The sequence below is a fragment of the Natator depressus genome, chromosome 28 (genome assembly GCF_965152275.1).
Source record: "Natator depressus isolate rNatDep1 chromosome 28, rNatDep2.hap1, whole genome shotgun sequence".
In the NCBI taxonomy this organism is placed as follows: domain Eukaryota; kingdom Metazoa; phylum Chordata; order Testudines; family Cheloniidae; genus Natator; species Natator depressus.
Window position 1 is genome coordinate 803,513 of NC_134261.1, and position 20,948 is coordinate 824,460.

The window sequence follows — 20,948 nt, forward strand, 5'->3', positions numbered from 1 at the left end:
GGGGGAGGGGGGAAGAGCCCCCCCTTGGGCTGGGCCATATGGGGGGGGTTCTGATGTGGGGGGAGGGGGGAAGAGGCCCCCCCTCTTGGGCTGGGCCCTATGGGGGGGTTCTCATGTGGGGGGAGGGGGGAAGAGCCCCCCCTTGGGCTGGGCCCTATGGGGGGGTTCTGATGTGGGGGGAGGGGGGAAGAGCCCCCCCTTGGGCTGGGCCTTGTGTTGGGACAAGGGGGCACCTCCCCTATTCTGGGCCCTATTGTGAGGGGAGGGTTCGGGTTGGGCTAAATGAGTCGTGTTTGTGGGACCTGGGAGGACACCCCCCCCATCTCTGCTGGACCCTCCCCCTTGTCTCTGGGTTGGGGGTTGTGACTCAAGGGATTCCCCCCCCCCCCCAGGAGCTGTTGGGGTGGGGTTAGGCAGATGGGGAAGTGATTAGATGGGTGTGACCCGCGCTCCCCGTTCCCCCTTGCTATCCGCCCCGGTGTCTCTGCAGCGGCTGTGGTCATTGCATTTACTCTGACTCATTGTGTCCCTCCCGTGTCACTGCAATGAGTCTGACTCCCCGTTCCTCCACCGCTTCCCCCCTTCGTCGCTGCAGTCACCCTGATCCCCGGTTCCCAGCATCGCTGCAGTGACCCTGATTCCCTGTGTTCCCCCCCCCGCCCCCCAGCGTCACTGCTGCTACCCTGACTCCTTGTTTTCCCCCTTTGCTCTCCTCCCCACTGGTGTTGTTGTGGTTACCCCGTCCCCCCATCTCTGCAATGATCTCACTAGCTCTTCCCCACGCATGCTGCTGCGTTACCCTGTTCTCTCCTCCCCCGTCTCTCCTATTTCACCGATGGTGCCCAGCCTCTGCATTCCTAACCGGTGCAGCAGTAGGCAGTGCAGGGAGGGCACATGTTGGTAGCTGGCTCAGGGGGCAGAGTGGGGAGCTGTTGCTGCAGTGGTTCATGCATGGTAGCACTTGGGCATGGATCATGGGGTCACTGTCCTGGCCCACATCAACCTGCTAGATCCCAAATCCGATTTTCAAATGTTGAATAACCGCCCTGTCTTGGAGTATTCTCCTCTGCTGTGCTGGGCTGGTGGTAAATCACCCTCAATCAAGCCCCCCACGCTGCCAGCGCCCTTGTGTGGGAATGGTGATTCTGACATCCCCGGCTCTGCAGTGCTAACGAGCAGGAGTTCTTTAGGCCATCGCCACAAAACCTTGGCAATGCAACGTGGCGGCTCTGCTCAGGATTGAGGTGAGCTGGTGAATAATGATTAGCCTGGCATGCCAGGGGTTTCATGCAGAGTACAGAGCAGAGCTTCTGCATTGGAGCATTCATTCCCCGACCTTGAGGGATTGCGTACGCCAGCGGGAGAGCCCCTCCTGGCGGGGTAGATAGTGTCTGCGCAGAAGAGCTATCGGTGTACTGTCTCGTGTAGAGAAGCCCCGAGATCGATGTAGTTATACCAGTGTAATCACCTATAATAATGATGGCTAATGCTTTTCGTCCGTCGATCATTATACCCACTCCCTGCCTCAGTTTCCCCATCTGTAAAATGGGGATGTGCCTTATCAAAGGTCACCTAACAGATCAGCGTCAGAGCTGTGAATAGAAGCTCTCCCAGTGCTCTAGCCAAGGCAACACCTGCCTTTATACCAGTATAATTAGATCTTCCCCATAACCATGGTGCTGGTACCAGTATAAAATCAGTTGCTGGCCCGAAGTCCCTGGCAAAGCATTTCCCTTTTTACAGGAACCCTAGTTTATAATTGTGTTTAATGGGAACGAACCCGAGGTGCCTGCTGCAGGTCGACCTGTGCTGTGAATTCTCGCCTCCCTCAGCAGAACAGCTCCGGAACGCTTTGGAATGTGATTACATCTCTTTTCAAACCACCGTCTATCTCACAGACAAACGAGAGAGGTTTCGTAACGCTGGCTCTGTGCAGATGTCATTGCTGGTGGGTGGATAGAACTTCTTCCCAGCTGGCTGCAGTCTTTCTGTCCTTCCCAGAGGATCCCCAACATCTCCCTGCCTTATTCAGGTGGTAGCACCCAGTCATGGACTCCGCTGATCACAGGGAGAAAATATCCGGTACCAAGGTGCTCTTTAATCTGCCAGAAAGGCAGCACACAAACCAACGGCTGGCAGATAAAGCCAGACAAATTCACGCGAGAAATAAGGCACAGGTTTTGTACAGTGTGGGTGATTAACCGTTGGCCCAAACTCCCTACAGCAGTGGTAGATTCTTCATGGAATGAAAATGGAAGTCAGCGCATTTAAAACTGACCAAAGGAAATATGCTGTACACTGCATTTAAAAAGCACGTGGAACTCAGTGCCACAAGAGGCCAAGAGTTTAGCGAGATTTAAACAAATGATCAGACGTTTTATGTGGGTAATAGTAAGGATTAAAAAGAAAACAAGAGTTAGACTCTCGTTCTTCAGGGCACAAGCACGACTCATCCTCTGTGTAACAGAGGCAGGTTATCCCGTGGCTGCAGGGTTTCTTGTCTCCAACAGCTGTTACAAGGCTCTGGGCTGAATGGACCCTGGTTCTGGCGATTCTTATGCTGATAGAAACTGCGGTGCCAGTAGGGTGGAATGCAACAATTGTTCAACAGGGCCCAGTGTTTTAGGACAGGAAGTGACGCATTTCTTATCTGATTGGAAGTGCAGGGGCTGGGCATGGTGCATTTCTGGAGTAAACCCTGGTATGCATCAGCCTTTGCTAAATGGCAACCTAAGGACAGAATCTGCTCGTCCCGTCTGGTTTGCCCCGATTCATAGAGGAAAGCCAGGAGAGACTGTTAGATAATCTAGTACCCTACAGGCAAGAGAATTTCACCCAGCTCCCACTGTATTGAGCGTAAGAATAGTGCTGGGCTAAAGCATCTTCCAGAGAGGCTCCAGTCTGGATGGGAAGGCAGAAGGAGATGGGAAATCCACCCCTGCCCTGGGGACCTTGTTTCAATGGTTAATCACTCACGCTGTGGGAAGCATATGCCTTATTTCTAATGGGAATTTGCATGGTTTTAGCTTCCAGCTGTTTACTCCCCATGTAGGTACTTACAGACCGTGATTAATGTCTTTGGTAAGATGAATACTTTGAGCTGCTTTGTGAGGCGTGGTTGCCAGCTTGTCAATCCTCCTTATAGCTCTTGTCTAAACCCTCTTCCATGTTTCATCATCATCGTTTTTAAAGTGTGGATGCGAGCGCTGGACACGATATCATTGCCACTCGCTGGGAGCTCATGGCTGACTTCTCAGGATTTCCCAAAAGGCCACGCTTACCCCCTGCCAGTGGGGACGGGGTCTTAATTTCACTACTTGGGTTCTGACTTACCTGGTCTGAGCGGTGATTGGTCATTTGCCAGGGATATTTGGCTGGAAGGCACACAGTGTTCAAAAGTGCAGCGTGAGACGTAAGCCAAAATCTAACCCCAAACCCAGCCAGCCAGGTGGTGCATCTGTCTGCATCCATGTGTGGAGAAGGCAGTGTGTTGGGCTTTGCTGCTTCAGATTGAAATGGGGGGGGGGGGCGCTAATACCCATGACCCAGTCCGAGCTGGGAGCTGTCTGGCTGCCCTAACTGGAATGACTGCCCCATCTGCATCAAGAAGTCTTCCCACGGTTGCTGCTGAGCGGGGGCTGGCAGTGTTCAGAGCCTTAGTGCAGACATGGTGCTGGGGACCGTGTGGAAAGGCCTTCTCTGAGTGGGGCTAGAGTCATAAAGGGACCATCTGGTCTGACCTCCTGTACAGTGCAGGCCCTGAATGGATCCCTGTGTGAACTGAGCAGATCTTTTAGAAAAACTTCCCACCCCTTCTGCCCCATGCACTGATGGCCAGAAGCTGGGACTGGCTGACGGGCTGGATCACTCAGTAATCGCCCTGTTCCGTTCGCTCTCTCTGAAGCATCTGGCCCGGGCCGCTTCGCTGGGCTAGACGAACCATCGGTCTGAGCCAGTATGGCCGTTCATATGTTCATCTTGATGGGAAAATTGCCACTGCAGCCCTAGTGCTTAATCCCCCTCACTGTTAACATGTCGCGCCTGCTTTCCAGCCTGCGTTTGTCTCGCTTCGATTTCCAGCCCTTGGGTCGGTTTAGACCATTCGCTGCTAGACTGAAGAGCCCGGTGTTAAACATTTGTGCCCCGCGTAGGTGCTGATCAAGCCACCCCTTAGCCCCTTGGATTGCGCTCCTGCCATTTCTCGTTATAAGGCAGGCTTTCCCTTCCTTCCTGAACTGCAGACGCCCAAACACGACAACAGTATCCCAGGGTGCCTTGTTCCTTTGTGAGATTCCCCTGCGTGTGCATCCGAGGGTGGCGTTAGCCTTTGCATCAGAAGCTGCCACACAGACACCACCCCAAGACCGAGATCGGGGTCCCCCCCATGCCAGGTACTGTACAAACGTATTGTAAGAGACAGCCCCCACCCCCACCCCATGATCTTTAAGGCTGTATGAAAATTGAGGTCCAAAATTTCCTTGAGCAACTTTTTATACACCCCACAAGTTTCTGCAAACTGGAGTGAGATGTGTCAAATCGGCCTCCAGGCGCAGGGGGTCACAAAACCCCCTTTTCTACAGTGCCTGCACTGACAGTCCCAAACCGCAACTTCAGCACACCCCAGATTCAGCTTTTGAACCCAACTATTAAAATCAATCACAGCTTTGTTCCAGCCTCAAGCCTCTTACAATCTAGGGGCCCGGTCCACATTGCATCGCATTGGGAGCTCCTGTCCAGCTAACTCTCCACCGTGACCCCCGACTCCTTTTCAGATGCGGTGGTCTTTCTAGCTGTCACGGACTCACAGGTCATGGCCACTCTTGGCCCCGTGCGGTCTGTGGGGGGAACCCCTTCATTGAGACAGCCCTTCTCGGTGGTCCACTCTCTCTCGTGGGTTAAGCCCCCCCCCCAATCCTGGAACCACCCCTCTCTGAGCCTTAGCACGCCTGTCTCTGCCGTGGGCCCCTTGGGGAGACCCCCAGGCCCTCCACTCCCAGAGGGAATAATGCCCGCTGATCTCTAGACTGGAGTGACTCTCAGCCAGAATAAAACAGGAGGGTTTATTGAACGTTTGACCCCAGCATAGGAAACTGTCAGGGCCTCAGGCCTGGCCTCCCTCAACACAGCACATTCAAGTCTCTCCTGCATCCAGGGGCACTCTGCCTGCTCCCTCCCTCCAGCCCCGAGCCCCCCTGCTTCCCAGCTGGGCATCTCCTATCACCTCCCCCAAGCCCCGCCTCTGTCCATTGTCTTCTCTCCAGGTAAACAGGGTCGCCTGGGCCCCCTCTCCCCTCCTCTGTCCTCTGGCCCCTCTGGCTGGGACCGGCTGGTCAGGTCACCGGGGGGTCCTCTCTTCGCAGCCCATTGTCCTCCCACTGGCCAGAACCAGCCCATGGTCTCCCCTGCAGTTATGGCTCCAGCCCGCTTTGTGCTAGCTAGTCCTCTGCAGGGCTGACTGTGGAGTGCTGGCTCTACTCGCTGGGCTGGTACCTGGGAGATCTGAGTTCAATTCCCAGGTCCTCCAGCACAGGCTGCCTGCATTACCGTGGGGAAACTGAGGCCTGGAGAGATGCAGTGACCAAACGGGAGCTGCTGCTGAGTCTGACACAAAGGCCGGGTGCTGCAGCTGCTGGCTTCGTGTCACTCCGAGTGCGTCTTTCGCTCGGCGTCGGCACTCGAATCCAGGCCGTGCGCCTGAGGTGTTCAGCGCAGCGCCGGTTGCGAGGTAGAACTTGTTGACTGCAGTGTGTGTCTTTGGATCTGATAAAAAGAAAAGGAGTACTTGTGGCACCTTAGAGACTAACCAATTTGTTTGAGCATAAGCTTTCGTGAGCTACAGCTCACTTCAGACGTTCGTGCTCTTGTGGCTTCTGTCCTTGAACTCGCATCGTGCGGCTCTAGCTCGTGGATGCGAAATAAAGGAAGAGACGGAGCTAATAAGGGCTTTTAATGTCTAACGGTCCACATGTTCCTGACGAGCCGCAACGCATGCCTGGCTCCCTGCTGATACAAAGGCTCACAGCCACCGAAAAATCCACTTTAGAAATAGCTTTTGTATTCTCCTTGTCCTGGCCGAGATTAGGGGGGCCCTTGGCTGTGCTGAGCACTGCCCAGAGGCCCCCGCTCCCTGACCGAGATTGGGGCAGAGCACTGCCTGCCACCTCCCCCTCCCTGACTGAGATCGGGTGGGAAGCGATGCACGCACACACACACTCACTCACGCACGCGCACACACACACACCCCGAGATGGGGGGGAGCGCTGCCTGGCACCGCCCTCACCCCCCCACACACCGAGATTGGGGGGGAACACTGCCCATCACTGCCCTCCCCCACCCCCAACCAAGGTCGGAGGGTCCTCGCCTCTGCTGGGCGCTACACAGGTCCATAGCAAGAGACATCCCTGTGCCAAACAGCTGACAATCTGAGGAGATATGCTGGGAAGGGAAACAGTTGCGTGTCGACAAGGGACTTGCCCAAGTCCCCCAGCAGGTCGAAGGCAGAGCTGGTCTCGTTGTCTGGACCGCGCTTCATTGAACAATCGCTGGAGAGCCACAGCAGGGTCTTCAGCAGGGAGCAGACTCTGCTGCAAATGAAACGCCTGAGGCTGGAGTGGCCAGCAGGTGCTGAGACCATCTTCCGCCTCTAGGTCACAGGTTCAAAGCAGGCCGGCTGCGTGCTGAGCTGTGGGTCTGGAGGGAATGTGGGTGCCTGCCTGCTTCCACAGGCTGTACAGACCCCACCTCCAGGGGTGCTATCCCAGCCCAGCGGGCACAGCAGATGCTGCTGCTAGAGAGGCAGTCTGCTCCCCGGGCCAGGGCACTGGGCTCAGGACACCTGGTTCTGTTCCCAACCCTTTGGTCTGTGTGCAGCTCCTAGCACAGTGGGGTCCTGGGCCTTGACGGAGCACCTGGAGACTGCCGTAATGCCCTGAACGTACAGCACCTGGCACAGAAGGGTCCTGGGGGCTGCCATAATACCCCTAACGTACAGTGCCTGGCACTTGGGGGTCCTGGGCCCTGACGGGGTGCCTGGGGACTGCTGTAATACCCCTAATGTACAGTACCTGGCACGTCAGGGCCCAGGATCCCACTGTGCCAGGCACTGTACGTTCAGGGCATTACAGCATTCCCCAGGCATGTGGCTGAGCTGGGAATTGCACCCTGGACTCTTCTGCCTCAGGGCATTGTGAGGAGCTCAGTTGGCAGTGCTCTGGCTCCTTTGGCAATTCTGCCGTTGGCGGTTTGGGCCCGGGGTTGCGAGCTGGGGGTGGGGGTGCGTTGGGGGCTGGCGGAGGGGCCGCAGGCTGGGCCCGGCGGGTAACATGCCGAGCCCGTGGCGATGGTCCTTGCGTTCAGCAGCAGCAGCAGCAGAGGTCCCCAGCCGGCTGACCTGCCTCTCTGGTGCGAACGGGGTGGGGTGCTTCTCCGCTCTCTGCCTGGGCTGGATGTGCCCCAGCCTGCCCCAAGTCAGCTGCGGAGCAAACCTCTCCCTTTTTGGAGCTGGCCTAGCGCTGGATTCGGGGAGGGGGCATGGGCTGCTCCCCTCGGGGTGCTTTTGGCCCAGAGGCACATGCTGCAGTGTCTCGTGCGGTGGGGGCCTACTCCCTGGCTGGAGAGCGAAGTCCTGTGGGGCTTCCCCGCTGGATCCCCGGCTGCGAAAGGCTCGTTGCAGGATGGTTCATGCTGGGAGTCTGAGAGTGCTGAGCTGGGGCGCTGGACAGGTCTGGAGGAAAGGTCCCTGCCTCAGTGGAGGTTTGTGGGGAGAGCTGCCCAGACTCCTGGTGTAATTGCCCCAGGTACAACACCGCCCCCCAGCTGGTGGCCTCTATTGTGCCGGGCGCTACACAGCCAGAGTAAAGCAGTGCCAGCCCTGGGAGTCATGGTCTAATCAGACAAGGCGGAGATAGGGGAACTGAGGCCTGGAGACGCAGGGACTCCCCCAGGGTTTTCTGTAGATTCAGGCCAGCAGGGACCGTTGTGATCACAGGCTGGAGAACTGCCCCCAGATCACGCAGACAGTCTGGAGCAGAGCTGAAAATCCCAGGTGGCTGGGATGGATTTCACGCAGGCTTTGGGGAGCCCCAACCTCCTTTTGTAATCTGGTGTCTGACCAAGCCCACCTTCCGGCACAAGGCTTCATGTAGCTGCACGACTCCTGATTCCCCTTTTCCCCACACCTGCCGTGAAATGCAAATCAACACCTTGTGTGGTGGCCGCGGAGCTGCCTTGTTGTGATTTACTGCTGAGGGTGGGACGTGCTGGGTAACTCCCCGCTCTGCCGTGGGCTGTGGGAGAAAGCAGCGCCATGGGGCTGACTGAACATAACATGAGAGCGGCCATACTGAGTCGGAGCAAACGTCCATCTAGCCCAGTGTCCTGTCTTCCGACAGTGGCCAATGCCAGGTGCCCCAGAGGGAATGAATCATCCAGTGATCCGTCTCCTGTCACCCATCCCCAACTTCTGGCAAACTGGGGCTAGGGACTCCAGCCCTGCCCAGCCTGGCTAATAGCCATTGCTGGACCATCCTCCAGGAATGTATCTAGTTCTTTTTTGAATCCTATTATAGTCTGAAATTAACTGAGATTAACCGATGCTGAAGCGCTAAAGGGGGAAACCTTATTCATCATTCTGGAGCTCAGCAAAACTGCTTTGCGATCTCCTTAAAGCGGGATCGAGGCCTTTCCGAAGCCCTGCCCTGGGCCTGTCCAGCTTCTCCCCGTCCTTTTTCTTTGCGGCACAGGGAGCTCTCTGCAGCGAGGCCTGCTGTCTAATTAGCAAAGGCAGGCAACCCGCAGCACCTCACACATTTAAGTGATGTTTCTCGGCTGGAAATAAGGTGACCTCATTGTTGTCTGGGAGGAGAAGGAATAGCCCCGTGGTGGGGGCTTGTGGGTGGGGGGGGAGACAGCCTGCACATGGCTGGAGCTGGGTATTTTAGCAATGCGTATTGGCTCTCCAGGGACAGCTGAATTTGCTGAGCTCTGAGGCTCACTGAGGGCCATGTGGCTGGTGACCCGGGTGAAGGGAGAGTAGTGCTGCAGATGTGGGTCAGCGTGATCTAGTGGGTCCAGCAGTGGGCTGGGACACGAGAGACCCAGCTTCTGTTCCCAGATCTGCCACTGAGCAACCTTGGGCGAGTCCCTTCACCGCCTCATGCCTCAGTTTCCCCTGTCTGTCCAGTGAGTGTAATAATCCCCAGCGTGAAGTGCTGTGAGATCTGTGAATGGAAAGCGCGAGATATCGTTAGTCTTTGGGGGAGGCTGCATGGCTCGTGGGGGGGGGGGATCACTGCTGCATGGGGACTCATGGGCAATGAGGAATCATTTGGCCTGTTAACCTTGGCTCAGAGGGCCCAAGGCCGCTGGATATTCCCCCGTGCGTGATCCCAGGCTGAAAAAGTCGCTGGAGGAGGAAGGCTTCATGGTTCAGGCTGGGACTTAGGACGCCCGGCTGCGTAGTAGACCGGGCCCCCAGCTGCATAGTGGACCGGGCCCCTAGATTGTAAGAGGCTTGAGGCTGGAACAAAGTCGTGATTGATTTTAATAGTTGGGTTCAAAAGCTGAATCTGGTGTGCGCTGAAGTTGCGGTTTGGGGCTGTCAGTGCAGGCACTGTAGAAACGGGGGTTTTGCGACCCCCTGCACCTGGAGGCCGATTTGACACAGCTCACTCCAGTTTGCAGAAACTTGTGGGGTGTATAAAAAGTTGCTCAAGGAAATTTTGGACCTCAATTTTCACACAGCCTTAAAGATCATGGGGTGGGGGGGGCTGTCTCTTACAATATGTTTGTACAGTACCTGGCATGGGGGGGACCCCGATCTTGGTCTTGGGGTGGTGTCTGTGTGGCAGCTTCTGATCTAGGCTGGGACCTCCAGGGTGCTACAGTGATCGATAACTCCCAGCTGAAACCTACCGTGGGGGGGAACTTGCTTTTTGTGCAGTTCCCCTCAGGGTGGGCTTTGCCGTGAGGAACATGGGGGGCGCAGCTGCAGGTTCCTATCTCGATATGTAGGGGGAAGATCAGAAATGCTTGCTCCGGACAGAAGCGTCCTGTGATGAAGTGGGACTGTTCTTAATGTTTCCTCTGAATAGGGTGGGGGTGCCTCAGTTTCCCCTAGGCAGTTCTTAAGTCTCTAGGGGGTGGGATAAGGGTGTATGATGGTTGCAGAGCCCTAGGGGGCAGGTGTGTGCAGGGGTCTGGACACAGAGAAGGGCCGACACCCTGTTTCCTGGCCACTGATGGCCTGGCCCTTCCCCCCTGCGAGGTGAGAGCTAAAGGGTTGGAGAACAAAGGAATCCGGTGACCTCCTGGCCCGGGAAAGGGACAAAGCCCAGAGGTGGAGGGGCTGGAGGGAGTTTCAGTTTGGGGCTGGCTGGGGACATGGAGTGAAGGGCAGACGGGGTTGTCTGGCTCACTGCCCCCCAAAATGGACCCGACTGAGGAGTCCTGTTCTCTGCACCTACAAGCTCTGTGTCAGACCATGTTCCTGTCGTCTAATAAACCTTCTGTGTTACTGGCTGGCTGAGAGTCCTGCCTGACTGCGGAGTTGGGGGGCAGGACCCTCTTGCCCCCCCCCGGACCCCGCCTGGGCGGACTCGCTGTGGGAAGCACACGGAGGGGCAGAGGAAGCTGAAGGCTCCGAGGTCAAACCCAGGAAGGTGGAGCCGGGGGAGCTGTGTGTCCTGCAGACAGGCTGCTCCCCGAGAGGAGACTTCCCCAGAGTCCTGCCTGGCTTCGCGGGGAGCAGGTCCAGAGCATCGCCCGGGGACTCCATGACACTTCCCTGGCCTGCTTTGCCAGCAGCTGCCGGTTTCTGACGCCTCGCCGCTGGTGGGCACCAGACTGTAGTTTGAAGGGATTGGGGGTTCCCCATCTTACTGCCCCCCATACCTCTGCGCTTGGGTGGTCTACAGCTGTGGATGCTGGGTGGTCTTGCTGTGCTTGCCATGCAGGTCCAGGAGTGACCAGCACTGACACACATGCAGCTGTGGAAGAGATGCCCTGGGTGGTGCAGGGCCAAGTGGCTGGGGGTCACACAGACCCCCCCACGCCAATCTGAGGGCCTCTCTGAAGGGCCAAGCCCTGAACAGACCCATCGCAAGACGCTCCCAGCCCTGAGGAGAGCAGGAAAGATGGTTCCCCCCCTCCCTCTTACAGCTGGGAACTGAGGCGCAGAAGCGAAGTGAAGTGGCCAAGGTCACACAGGGAGCTTGTGGCAGAGCTGGGAAATGAACTCAGGTCTCTGAGTCCCATCCGGTCCGTTAACTACAAAGCCAGCCTTGCTGTCTCCCAAGCCCACTCCCCTCCCAGAGCTGGGGAGAAAACCCAGGAGTCCTGGCTCCCAGCCTCTCTGCTCTAACCCACCAGACCACACTTCCCTCCCAGACCTGGGGAGAGAACCCAGGAGTCCTGGCTCCTGGGCCCCTTCCTCAAACCCGAGACTCCAGCTGCTGCCTGGCTGCCACTGAGAATGAGTGCCATATGGCCAGCTGGCAGGGAGTAGGGCTGACTGGGTCATGTTTGAACCTGCCTGAGATGCAGACTCCGGGCCAGCTCTGTGCCAACGGGAGGTACGTTGTCTGGGGAGAACGCCGCGGGGCAGGGAAGGGGTTGTGGTGTTCCAGGATGGGCCATTCCACCCCAGCATTGCCCATGCCCCGGCTTCCCCAGGGTCTCCGCTCTGCATTGTGCCAGCAGCCTGTGGGGCCAGGGGGTGGGTGGATGGCTTTGCGAAGGGAGGTGGCTGAGAAGCCTGGGTCCTCTGAACAGACCAGCCAGGGCTTGCCTGCATCCCCTGTGCCTTCCCCCAGCCATGCTCTTAGTTGTGTTTTGAATCTCTTCCTCTCCCAACCCCGGGGGTCCCCGTTGTCTGTAGAAATGTCTGAGGGCCCTTGAATACAGCGCTCATGGCAAGGAGTTCCGTAGGCTAATTCATGGGTGGGGCACGAGCCTAGAGGTGGCAGAGCCAAGCTCAGGTTCCTGCTCTGCCACAGACTTCTTGTGTGACACTGGGCCAGTCACTCAGCTGCTCCGTGCCTTGGTTTCCCCATCTGACCAGCGAGGATCCCTGCCATGCCAGCTGTGACGATCAATACACTGAAGAGTGTGAGGCTGCGGTGGGAACCATACATTGATTACGGGGCTCCTATAGAGAGAGTCTGACAAAAATCTACTGGAGTGCCATCTAGCCTGACCCCTTGGGTCAGAGAATCCCGCCCACTTGCCCCTGTATTTAGCCGAACTAAAGCTCCCAGAAAAGCTCCAGCCTGGGTCGGACGCCCCCAAGAGATGGAGATGCCCCCCCAAAACAGGCCTTTGGCTGGCACGAGTGGGAGCCATGTCCTTTCACCACCTCATACTGGGGACTTCCACGGGTCTTTCGAATTACGTGGAGAGTGAGGGCCAACAAACCCAGCTGGGCTCGAAAGGTTCTCGTCCTCCTTCAGACGTCTGTGTGTGCCGGTAGCTGCAGGGGGCTGTGCGTTGTACAAACACTCTGAGGGCTTTGTGTGGGGCTGGGAGGGGGGCTTGGGCTTACACACGTCCACACTACAGCATAGCCAGTATCCTAGACAGCGCAAGGAAACCGTGCTTGCAGGGAGTCTGCAGCAGAGCCAGGATTTGAACCCAGATCTCCTGCCTCCCCGCCCAGTGCTCTTAGTTACAAGCCCCTTGCCGCCCGTCTGTCCTTCTCGTGCTCAGTGTTGGCTTTCTGCGTGTAACTGGGGGTCACCTGCCAGGCGCTGGGCTGTGTCACGCTGCCCGGGGTGTAGGTGGAGTGTCACTGAGATGAACTGGGGGACTTCTCAGGGGACTGAGCTCCAGTCTGAGCTGGGGACCCCCCCACCAGCCTGAGGAGTGGCTCCCCATAGTCAGCCCCCCTCGTTTCAGCTCGCTCCCTAGAGCGCGCTGGGAGCGCTGTCGCCAGTGGGTTTGAGATGCCCAGGGCCCCCTCTGGAGGCTGGCATGCCCTGCGTGGTGCTGGGGCAGGCACACAGTGGGGGCGATGTTCTTGGAGGGGGGCAAGGACGCGTGGGCTGCGTCTCCCTGGGCCTCGTTGAACGCTTTGATCCAGCAGGGACCATGGGCCTTTCTGCGGCTGCTAGACGGGAAGCTCTCTGGGGCAGCACCTGGCTCTGTGGGCAGCGCCCGGTGTGATGAGGGGCACCTGATCTCAGGTGCTGGGTGTCTGTGCAGTGCCCGGCATGGTGCCACCCCCATCTTGGTGAGTTAGAGCCGGGGGGGCTGGGAGCCAGGACTCCTGGGTTCTCTCCCCAGCTCTACGAGGGGCATGGGTTGTGGGGGTGGGGAGCAGGGAGTCTGTACACTTGGATTCCTTCCCTTGCCAGCTCTCCTCTCTAAACGCAGGCTGTTCTCTCTCTGAGGCGGGAATGAGGGTGGGTCGGGAAGCTGGCAAGCGCTCCGAGTACAAAGTCCTGTTGACTCTGGAGGTGTGACCTGGGTTGCCCTGCCAGGAAGGGGGCGGGAAGGAGGCTTTTGCTGGGCCCCCAGAAGGGCAATCCAGGGGCAGGAACGTGGTGTCCTGAAGAGAATACCCAACTCCAATCCCATTCTCCAAGATAAACACCGGTTCCTTGGATTCCCAGCTCTCCCTCCCACCCACTGCCTGGCTCACCCCTGCACTCCTCTCCCACGCTCCCGTCTGCCCCAGGTCCCAGCCCCACACAGCTGATTGTCCTGGGTGGATTGCATGGACTCTCTGTCTGCTAACGCTGCTGATTCTCTAGGAGTGCCTGACCCCCAGCCATGCAGACCACTGCACGGAGCCCAGCCAGCATCGGAGCCCCTGTTGTCCCCGGCCTGCACAGACTCACGCCACGGCCCCTGTGGTGCTGAGCATGGCACAGACCCCCCCATTTGAAATTGGGGCCCGTTGTGCCAGGCACTGGACAGATTCCTGACTCAGATTTAGGGACCCTGTTGTGCTGGATGCTGCACAGACCCCCTGACCTAAATCAGGGCCCGTCGTGCCAGACAGAGGGCCGATCCCGACAGAGATCAAGGCCCCCCGTTGTGCGAGGCAGTCCCTGTCCCAAGCTTCAAGTCTACGCAAAGGCTGGGACGGAGGGGAAATCGCAGGGGCCCGGAGCAGGGAAGGGACTTGCCTGAGGTCTCCCAGCGCCAGCAGGGACCAGAAGCGCAGTCCCCTGACTCCCAGCCCAGTGGCCTACCCGCTAGGCCGTGCTATCTCTGTGCCTCAGCATGCTGGGGAATTGCAGCTCGCCACCGGGCAGAGAATTCCCACAGTCCCCCCAGCGGCCGGGCGTCATCCCCACAGGGTAATCTGGTGCACCGCCACATTGTGGGTCGCTTGCCCAGAAGGCATTGCTGCCGAGGCAGCTCAGCCTGGAGTGCGTTAGCGATGGTGGGGCTGGCGTACGCTGACCTGCCCCAGTGGGTAGCGCCACCCCAAGGCTGCGAGCACGGACCCTGGTGTCCGGGCAGGAGAGGGGAGCAGAAAGCCCTGCTAGCTGGCCTCTGTCCCAGGCCCCTTGTGACCGATTCCAGCCTGGCTTCTCTGTTAATTCCTTTGTGTGCCAGGGCTCGGGGTCCAGCTGGGCGGGGCTCAGCTGCTCACAGGGCTCTTTTGTGTTCCCCCTTGCACCACTCATGTCAGCTGCCAGCTTGTTTGGGTGGCGTAAGGGCCAGGAGGGAGCGACAGTGAATGCTGGGCCCTGAGAGCACTGCGCCATCTCCAACAGACTGAGCTGTTCCTGGGGCTGGGGGGCGGGGAGCCAGGATGCCTGGGTTCTCTCCCCGGCTGTGGGAGGGTAGCGGGGGCTGGTGGGTTAGAGCGGGGGGGCTGGGAGCCAGGAGTCCTGGGTTCTCTCCCCAGCTCTGGGAGGGGAGCGGGGTCTGGTGGGTTAGAGCGGGGGGCTGGGAGCCAGGTCTCCTGGTGTGCGTCCCGGGCTCTTTCACGAAGTCATTTTCCCCGCCGTGGAAGGGTGCTGTTTCTGTGCTGCGAGGGAGGCTGAGTGCAGGGAGCAGAGCAGGGAGGGGCTGTCTGAAAAGTTGGTTCAAAGGTCCCATTGTGCCAGGCGCTGCACAGACCCCTGGGCTGAGATGGGGGGCGGGGGGCCTGTGGTACTAAGCGCAGCGTGGACCCCTCCCTCCAGCGGGAAGGGTACTGCATGGACACACACAGGGGCAGCCCCCACGAGCTCCCAGCCTAGCAGGATGAGAACGGAGGAGTTTATGGCTCACGCCTCCTTGGCAGCATCTGTAATTTCAGCCCCCGGGCTCCTCCAGAGACCTGCCCCTCTCCGCCCTGGGCGGGATCCAGAGCCCCTCGACTGGCAGCCGGCGCTCTGTCGTCTCTCTGGGCACTGCACAGGTGCAGACCCGTTTCTGCCCAGGATGTGTTATCGCCGAGGCCTAGCGGGGGCACACGCATCCAGAGCTCCCAGGACAGCCGCGCATGTATTCACAGGGAGTAGCTGCCTCCCCTCTGAGCCAGCCCAGAGCTTTGTCTCCTCTGCTGAGGCCGGGTGGCCCATCCCCTGAGCACCCCAGGAGCCCCGGAATTCAGAACCGGAGCAGAATTGTCCCGAGGTGCGGGTGTTGGCAGTGTGGGGCCAAGCGTGGGACCAAACTCCACGGGGCGGGGGGGGGGTCTCCATCTCGCGGCCTGGACCCTTTCTGGGAGATACATTAGTGCAGCCCGAGGGACTGGCCTCCCTGCGGAAGTAGCTGGTGGAGGGCCAGTGACAGGATGATCCAATGGGCTCTTCGGGGCTCTTGGGGCTGGTTTCGGCATCTGTCTCCATTTGTGCAGCTACCTCAGGCCTCCTCAATGATCTGTGTCCTGGGGATGCTCAGAGGCCCGGGCCAAGATCGGAGGGACCTCATCATGCCATAAGCTGCATGGACTCCCAGCTGAGATCAGGGAGACCCTGTTGTGCCTCGCAGAGCCCACCCAGCTGAGATGGGGGGAATCCTGTCACTCCGAGTGCCTCGCGGAGCCCCCCAGCTGAGATGGGGGGTAGAATCCTGTCACTCCGAGTGCCTCGCGGAGCCCCCCAGCTGAGATGGGGGGTAGAATCCTGTCACTCCGAGTGCCTCGCAGAGCCCACCCAGCTGAGATGGGGGGGATCCTGTCACTCCGAGTGCCTCGTGGAGCCCCCCAGCTGAGATGGGGGGTAGAATCCTGTCACTCCGAGTGCCTCGCGGAGCCCCCCAGCTGAGATGGGGGGTAGAATCCTGTCACTCCGAGTGCCTCGCAGAGCCCACCCAGCTGAGATGGGGGGGATCCTGTCACTCCGAGTGCCTCGTGGAGCCCCCCAGCTGAGATGGGGGGGGATCCTGTCACTCCGAGTGTCTCTCGGAGCCCCCCAGCTGAGGTGGGGGGGGGATCCTGTCCCTGTAGCAAGGGACTGTCCTTGCCCTGAAGATCTTACTGTCTAAAGAAAAGGAGGACTTGTGGCACCTTAGAGACTAACCAATTTATTTGAGCATAAGCTTTCGTGAGCTACAGCTCACTTCATCGGATGCATACTGATGAAGTGAGCTGTAGCTCACGAAAGCTCATGCTCAAATAAATTGGTTAGTCTCTAAGGTGCCACAAGTCCTCCTTTTCTTTTTGCGAATACAGACTAACACGGCTCTTACTCTTACTGTCTAAGTAATCGAGAGAGGCAGCATTATTATTCCTTCCCGTTTTACAGGCCACTGAGGTCCAGAGACTCGCCCAAGCTTAGGCAGGGAGTTCGAGGCAGAGCCAGGAACAGACTGTGGGGGAGTCCTGACCCCCTAGCCCCGTGTCTGAACCACATGGCTGCCCTTTCTCTCTCTAGGGTCCCAGTTCGCTCCACCATGATGCTTGCAAAATGCTGGTGAGCTGAGATTTCTGCTTATTCTAGGAGATCCTGGGGCCGGGTTCACGGAGCCTACAGCCAGGACCGGCTCGCCTGACCTCCTGTGGGTGACGCCCGAGAATTCCCCTCAGGATCTGCAGATCCCTGGGGGAACGCTCCCGTTCCAGCCCCAGAGGGGGTGTTTATTGTGCGGATGGCCCCGTCCGGGCCTGTACCAACCCAGAGCGAACAGCTGATCACTAATAGATGCTCCTGCAATGTGACATTGTGCTTGGCGCTTCCCTGCAGCTTGTGTCTTGTTAGGTGACTTTCTTGTCTGTTCCCTGCCCTGCTGAATGTGTAAAACCTTCAGCCGCCTTCCTGTGCCCTTGTGAGAAATTAGTTTAATGAGGATCTTCAGTAAATCAATTAAGAAGAGGAAAGCGAGTCGCGCAGCAAGAGCCCTGCGTTCTGTTAGTCTTCTGGAGCCGTTCATTGTACCCAGGCGATGATTCCTCCACCGAGACACCCGTCTAATAGACCATCCGGATAACCCAGAACAGAGGTTCTCATCCTCTTCTCCCTGTATTGAGCCCAGTCTCTAAAGCACCTTCCAGGAAGGCTCTGGGCCGGGTGGGAAGTGAGGAAGAGATGGATCCACCGCTGTCCTGGGGAGGAGGGTCTAATGGCTCATCACCCTGTCTGTGAAAACCTGGTGCCTTGTTTTCCCCGCTGGGTCCTGATCTGCCTCTCTCTGCTATGTCAAAGAGCCCTGCAGCACCAGGGGTTTTCTCCCCATGGAGGGACTGAGATGCTGCAGACAAGTCACCACTTGATCTTTTTGTTAAGGACTCAATCGGTTTTAGCTTCTGTGACGAAGTGGGACTGTTCTTAATGTTTCCTCTGAATAGTGTGGGGGTGCCTCAGTTTCCCCCATGCAGTTCTTAAGTATCTAGGGGGTGGGGTAAGGGAGTATGATCATTACAGAGCCCTAGAGGGCAGGGGTGTGCAGGGGTCTGGACACAGAGAATGGCCGACACCCTGTTTTCTGGCAACTGATGGCCTGGGCCCTTCCCCCCTGCAAGGTGAGAGCTAAAGGGTTGGAGAACAAAGGGATCCGGTGCCCTCTTGGCCCGGGAAAGGGACAAAGCCCAGAGGAGGAGGGGCTGGAGGGAGTTTCAGTTTGGGGCTGGCTGGGGACATGGAGTGAAGGGCAGATGGGGTTGTCTGGCTCACTGCCCCCAAAATGGACCCAGCTGAGGATTCCCGTTCTCTGCACCTGCAAGCTCTGTGTTAGACCATGTTCCTGTCGTCTAATAAACCTTCTGTGTTACTGGCTGGCTGAGAGTCCCGTCTGACTGCGGAGTTGGGGGGCAGGACCCTCTGGCCCCCACAGGACCCCACCTGGGCGGACTCGCTGGGAGAAGCGCCCGGAGGGGCAGAGGAGGCTGAATGCTCCGAGGTCAGGCCCAGGAAGGGGGAAGCCGGGTGAGCTGTGTGTCCCGCAGACAGGCTGCTCCTAGAGAGGAGACTTCCCCAGAGTCCTGACTGGCTTCGTAGGGAGCAGGTCCAGAGCATCGCCCGGGGACTCCGGGACAGCTTCATTCTCACTGCACAGCATTTTCTCCAGCCGTAGCCCCTCTCTGACTTCCCCCCCATCCTCTGTAAAATGCCCACCCCAGAGCGGGGCGTAGGGTTGGGTGTTCTTTGCCGGCTGGTTTGCATTAACTTGGTCAGTTGCTCAGCCCCACGCTGCCGCTCCGGGAATCAGAGGGGACCGCAGGTGCTCGGGGGGAGCTGATGCTGCAGCCAGAGGGCTGTGTGTAAGAGAGGCTGGCTCATATGGCCTCGCTCTCCGGCTTTGGCGCAGCCCCAAAGTGCTTCCTGTGTTTTTGGAATCAGATAAGGGCTCAGGGCTCATCCTCGTGACACAATACGCGTTCTCCGACCAGCCTCCTGGGCTATGAACACAGCAGCATGGAGGTAAAACCCTCCCCTGTACACTCCATCCTCCCCCAAAGTCTAAGAGCCAGCGTGCCAGGACCCGGTGGGGCCAGGCAGGGGCTCCGTGCACCAGCAGCTAACCGTGGGCGGGGGTTTTGGAGGCAGTGTGGCGAAGGAGGCGGCTGTGGGGGCTCGGTGTTTAAGGCAGCTGTGGGAGAAGGCACTAAGGGGCTCAACATCGCCAATGGGCAATGGAGGCCGGTGGCTCCGATCGGAGGTGGGGCTCGGCATCTCGAGAGAGGATAGGGGTGGGTGGGGACAGGCGGCGAAGGGCCTGGAGACGGAAACTGAAGGGTTGGTGTCTGAGCCAGTGGAGAACAGGCAGAACGAGGGGGGAAGCATTGGTCCGGTGGGGGGGGTCACTGTAGCACCCAGAACAATGGAGGGCCCTGATCTCAGCCTAGGGGGTCTGTGTGGTACCCGGTGTGATGGGGACCCCAATCTGAGTCAGGGAGGGAGGGGTCTGAGCACCACCAGAGTCTGTGGGGGCTCTGTTCTCGGCCCGGGAGGGGTCTGCGCGGCGCTGTCGGGGCCCTGACCTCCGTCCGTCTTGGTCTGGGCTTTGTAGGTACTGTCACGATACAAGTTACATCCACGTGGGAAGAGGGCAGAGAGAGGGGTGGGGAGCCAGGACCCCCGCTCAGCACTGGTAACCTGGCTGGCTGGTCCTGACTGTGTCTCTGAACCAGGAACTACCTGGCCAGCTGTACAGATGCGGTGCCTCTGGTCTGGAGTGACACCCAGCTCTCACGGGCTTGTCCCTCCCCCTCCCATACTGGTTAGCACTTGGCACGTGCTGTGTGCCCGGGGGATCGCGTGGCATATATTAATAGCTCGGCAGTGTGATACGCGGCAGAGACCCTGCCCAGTGCTACCTGGGAATTGGAGGGTGGGCTGGGGCCGGGGGAGGAGAGGGGCTCTCCGGAGCAGGCCAGCACAGGGGGCAGGGACTGGAGTTGAGGTGGGGGGAGGATGGGGCAAGCCGGCACCGGGAGGGTCCGAGGGTGGGCTAGTGCAGCAGGAATGTTTGTGGCACAGTCACCCTGACATTGTTTCTGTTACCCCCCCAGGACCCTGCCGGCATATTCGAACTGGTGGAGGTGGTCGGGAATGGGACGTACGGACAGGTCTACAAGGTGAGTTCGTGGCCGGCCCACGCTGTCCCGCTTTGCCATTCATCCGCCCCGTCCCCAGGCACCATCCAGAGCCAACCAATGAGCATCCGGAGACACAGTCACAGCGCACGTTGTCTGGAACTCCACGGCGTCCCGTGGCCATGAGGACAGAGCCCTGGGTCTGCTCCCCGTGTGCTTCCGTGGTCAGAACAGTGCTGGTCTTAGGGCGGTATTGCCTCGGAGCCCTGACCTTGTGCTTGGCGGGGTGTGTTATTTAGTACATCGATTACGGTCGTGTCGGGGTACCCCAGCCAGGGCCCCGGGCCGCATGGCGCTAGGGGCTCTGCATTATTAGGTGTATTACAGTAGTGTCGGCGTACCCCAGCCGTGGCCAGGGCCCCGTGGTGCAGGGCGCTGTACGTTATTGGGTGTATTACAGTAGTGTCGGCGTACCCCAGCCGTGGCCAGGGCCCCGTGGTGCAGGGCGCTGTACAAACACAGCCCGAAGCGTCACTCCCCGCCCCACAGAGTTGACATTCTCACTCACTCATCCCCCCACCTCCACAGGCCTGGCGCTGTACCAGCCACCGGTCGGTGGGCCCAGCGAGCCGAGCGCCAGGACCGAGTGCAGCTGGCACAGAAACTCTCCCTCGTCTCGAGCCAATTAGCAGCACCCCTGAGGCTGGAGGCGGCAGGTGTGCTCGGCCTTCGAGGAGAGAGCGGGGGCCTCGGCTGGCAGGATCTCCCCCTCGCTGTCCCACTGGCTGGATGTGCGCAGACACTCCTGTAATAAATACGGGCAGTGACCCGTGCAGGGCCCAAGCTGCGTGCCGCCTGGCGCGCGCTGGGTGTGGTGATACCCCGGACACGCCGGTTCGGACTCAGTTCCACGCTGTATGATTGCGTGGCTCCAGCCCCGCGGCTCTGCTCGTTAGGGTACTGAATTGCCATCTGAGTCTCTGCTGTCCCGCCGGCTATTTGCATGCGAGGATGATGGGGGAGGGACTTAATTTCC

General features: G+C 58.9%; 1 protein-coding gene across 1 annotated transcript in view; it reads left to right on the forward strand.

Annotated features, from left to right (window-relative positions):
• The window catches only part of MINK1 (misshapen like kinase 1), an 84,842-nt gene that overhangs the window by 376 nt on the left and 63,518 nt on the right, over positions 1-20,948 (forward strand). The window contains 1 exon segment of the mRNA XM_074941456.1: positions 19,889-19,954. Coding sequence (XP_074797557.1) covers positions 19,889-19,954 — 66 coding nt within the window.